Genomic DNA, 2,070 nt, shown 5'->3' with positions numbered 1-2,070 from the left:
ATGGCCGCGCTCATCAACTTCGAGGACGAGGAGGAGGTGAGGAGTTACTTAGAGAATTTACACGTCGAATACAGCTACCAGTGCTTCAAGGAGAAGGACCCGGACGGTAAGCGGCCGCACCGCGACCCCTCTGCCCGACGCCCTGGGTCCGGCGGGAGCCTCAGCCCCTTCACCGCTGCGTTGCAGGCTGTCACCGCCTGGCCGACTACCTGGACGCCGTGCGGAAGGACTTCGTGGGGGCGGCGCGGGTGCTGCGCGACAACTGCGAGGCGCACGGCCACAGCGAGAGCTGCTACAAGCTGGGGGCCTACCAGGCCATCGGCAAAGGTGAGCCGGGCTGCTGCTTCGAGCCCGTCACGCTCCTGCCCGAGCGGTGGCAGTGGTTGCAGTGTCCTGGGTTCTGCGATGGCCCTGCCAGCAACTTGAGCTCCACTGTGCAATGGCTCCGGGAGAGGAGGGTGGCAAGATGCGTATGGGCAAGCATAGCTCTTGGCGTTTCAGAGGTGCTGAGCACCTGCTGCTCCTCCTAACCTTGACGGAGGAACTACCCATCATGCCTCCTTTATGGTCCCATAATAAAATCTGGGGAAGGGGGAAACCTGAAATTGTTTCCTTCTGGAGAATCACCTTTAGGTTAAAACCACAAGTTGGGTTTTCTTACAGTTGCATCTGTGTAAGTACTAGATACATCCAGGGCTGAATATTTCTGTGTGTTCTGTTCTTAAAACTTGGGTTTCTTCTCATCTCACTGTTCTTTCTTAGAGAAAGTAAAAAAGCAGACACAAGCATGCAAACTGGTCTGAGTAGATCCAGTTCTGTCCAAAAGTATCTGCTGGTACAGGAATGGGAAGCACTTAAACTGGTGACGAACCTTCCAAATGGCAGTAATAGTAAGGAACATGATAGTGTTGCTGTAGTCCAAAGCCAGTAGCAGTCTCAGTGTACAGGGTGATATGCTGGCAAAAGCATGCTTGGCCTAGGTAAGCTCTCAAGAAGTCCATAGATGTATGTCTATGAGGTCCTAGATGCTGACCGTAGCATCCAAAGAGCTCTGGGAAGCATGCTGCAGAGAGCTTCCATCTCTGCCAACGTGTCCTTACAGTAATCTTTGGATTTCTTGGCTGACAGGTGGACTCGACCTAGATTTGAAAGCTGCCTACAACTCTTTTATGAAGTCATGTGAGAAAGGTGGGAAGAAGTCAATAAATGCGTGCCACAACGTTGGGCTGTTGGCCCATGATGGGAGAGTAAACGGTGATAAACCAGACCCTGTTGTTGCAAGAGACTATTACACAAAAGCCTGTGATGGCAATTTTGCTCCTAGCTGCTTCAACCTCAGTGTAATATACCTCCAAGGAGCACCTGGGGTTCCTAAGGACATGAACCATGCTCTGAAGTACTCGCTGAAAGGGTGTGAGCTGGGCCACATCTGGGCCTGTGCCAATGCCAGTCGAATGTACAAACTGGGAGATGGCATTGAGCAGAATGATGCTAAGGCAGAGGATCTGAAAAACAGGGCAAAACAGCTGCATAAAGAGCAGAAAGAAGCCCCAAGCTCTTTAAAATTTGGAGAGTAAAACTGTCAGTTGCAGCTACTGAGTTTTCAATGGCAAGTGAAGCTGTCATTTAGATAATGAGCATACATTTTGCAGTCACAATAAAAAAAAATAGTCTCTGAGTATTTGCCTATGCAAATAAACATTTTTGTGGATGCAAACAAACATCAGCAACCCTGCTGTGCCTTTCTGCATTTTTAAATACACAAATTCTTCCTTGTGTTGCTTAGATTTCTCCTCTTCTTTGATGAAGACAAACACACCTGACCTTTTGGAAGTTTGTCCCCATGGTTTCAAGTAGGAAATTGGTCCAAGCATCCTTTCGGTTTTATATCACTGCAGATGTTTCCAGCAGGAGCTGTAGTTGTGTGCTGGGTTCAGGCTGCATAGCTTGCTGTCGTGTAAAGGTTTCTGCTCTTCAGAGACTGTTGTGAATCCCACATGTTTTCTGAGCTAACTTCTTGCTGGAAGAAGCGTGGATTTTGACCTACTTTAAAATAATGTCTAAGCCTCA

At 48.8% G+C, this 2,070-nt stretch overlaps 1 protein-coding gene across 1 annotated transcript; it reads left to right on the top strand.

The window, feature by feature from the left end:
- LOC128969544 (cytochrome c oxidase assembly factor 7) lies at positions 1-1,701 on the top strand. The gene is made up of 3 exons (XM_054384415.1): positions 1-106; positions 187-327; positions 1,129-1,701. The coding sequence occupies exons 1-3, from the start codon at positions 1-3 to the stop codon at positions 1,575-1,577; spliced, it is 696 nt and encodes a 231-aa protein (XP_054240390.1). The 3' UTR covers positions 1,578-1,701.
- The last annotated feature ends 369 nt before the right edge of the window (positions 1,702-2,070 follow it).

The sequence above is a fragment of the Indicator indicator genome, chromosome 10 (genome assembly GCF_027791375.1).
Source record: "Indicator indicator isolate 239-I01 chromosome 10, UM_Iind_1.1, whole genome shotgun sequence".
Classification (NCBI taxonomy): Eukaryota; Metazoa; Chordata; class Aves; order Piciformes; family Indicatoridae; genus Indicator; species Indicator indicator.
This window is presented reverse-complemented; position numbering and strand designations above follow the sequence as displayed.

Bases quoted from the DNA above. Each gene is read 5' to 3' on its own strand.
- LOC128969544 (XM_054384415.1), top strand. From the start codon at position 1: ATGGCCGCGCTCATCAACTTCGAGGACGAGGAGGAGGTGAGGAGTTAC. The intron at 107-186 runs GTAAGCGGCCGC...GCTGCGTTGCAG, and splicing joins CAAGGAGAAGGACCCGGACG to GCTGTCACCGCCTGGCCGAC. The intron at 328-1,128 runs GTGAGCCGGGCT...CTTGGCTGACAG, and splicing joins CTACCAGGCCATCGGCAAAG to GTGGACTCGACCTAGATTTG.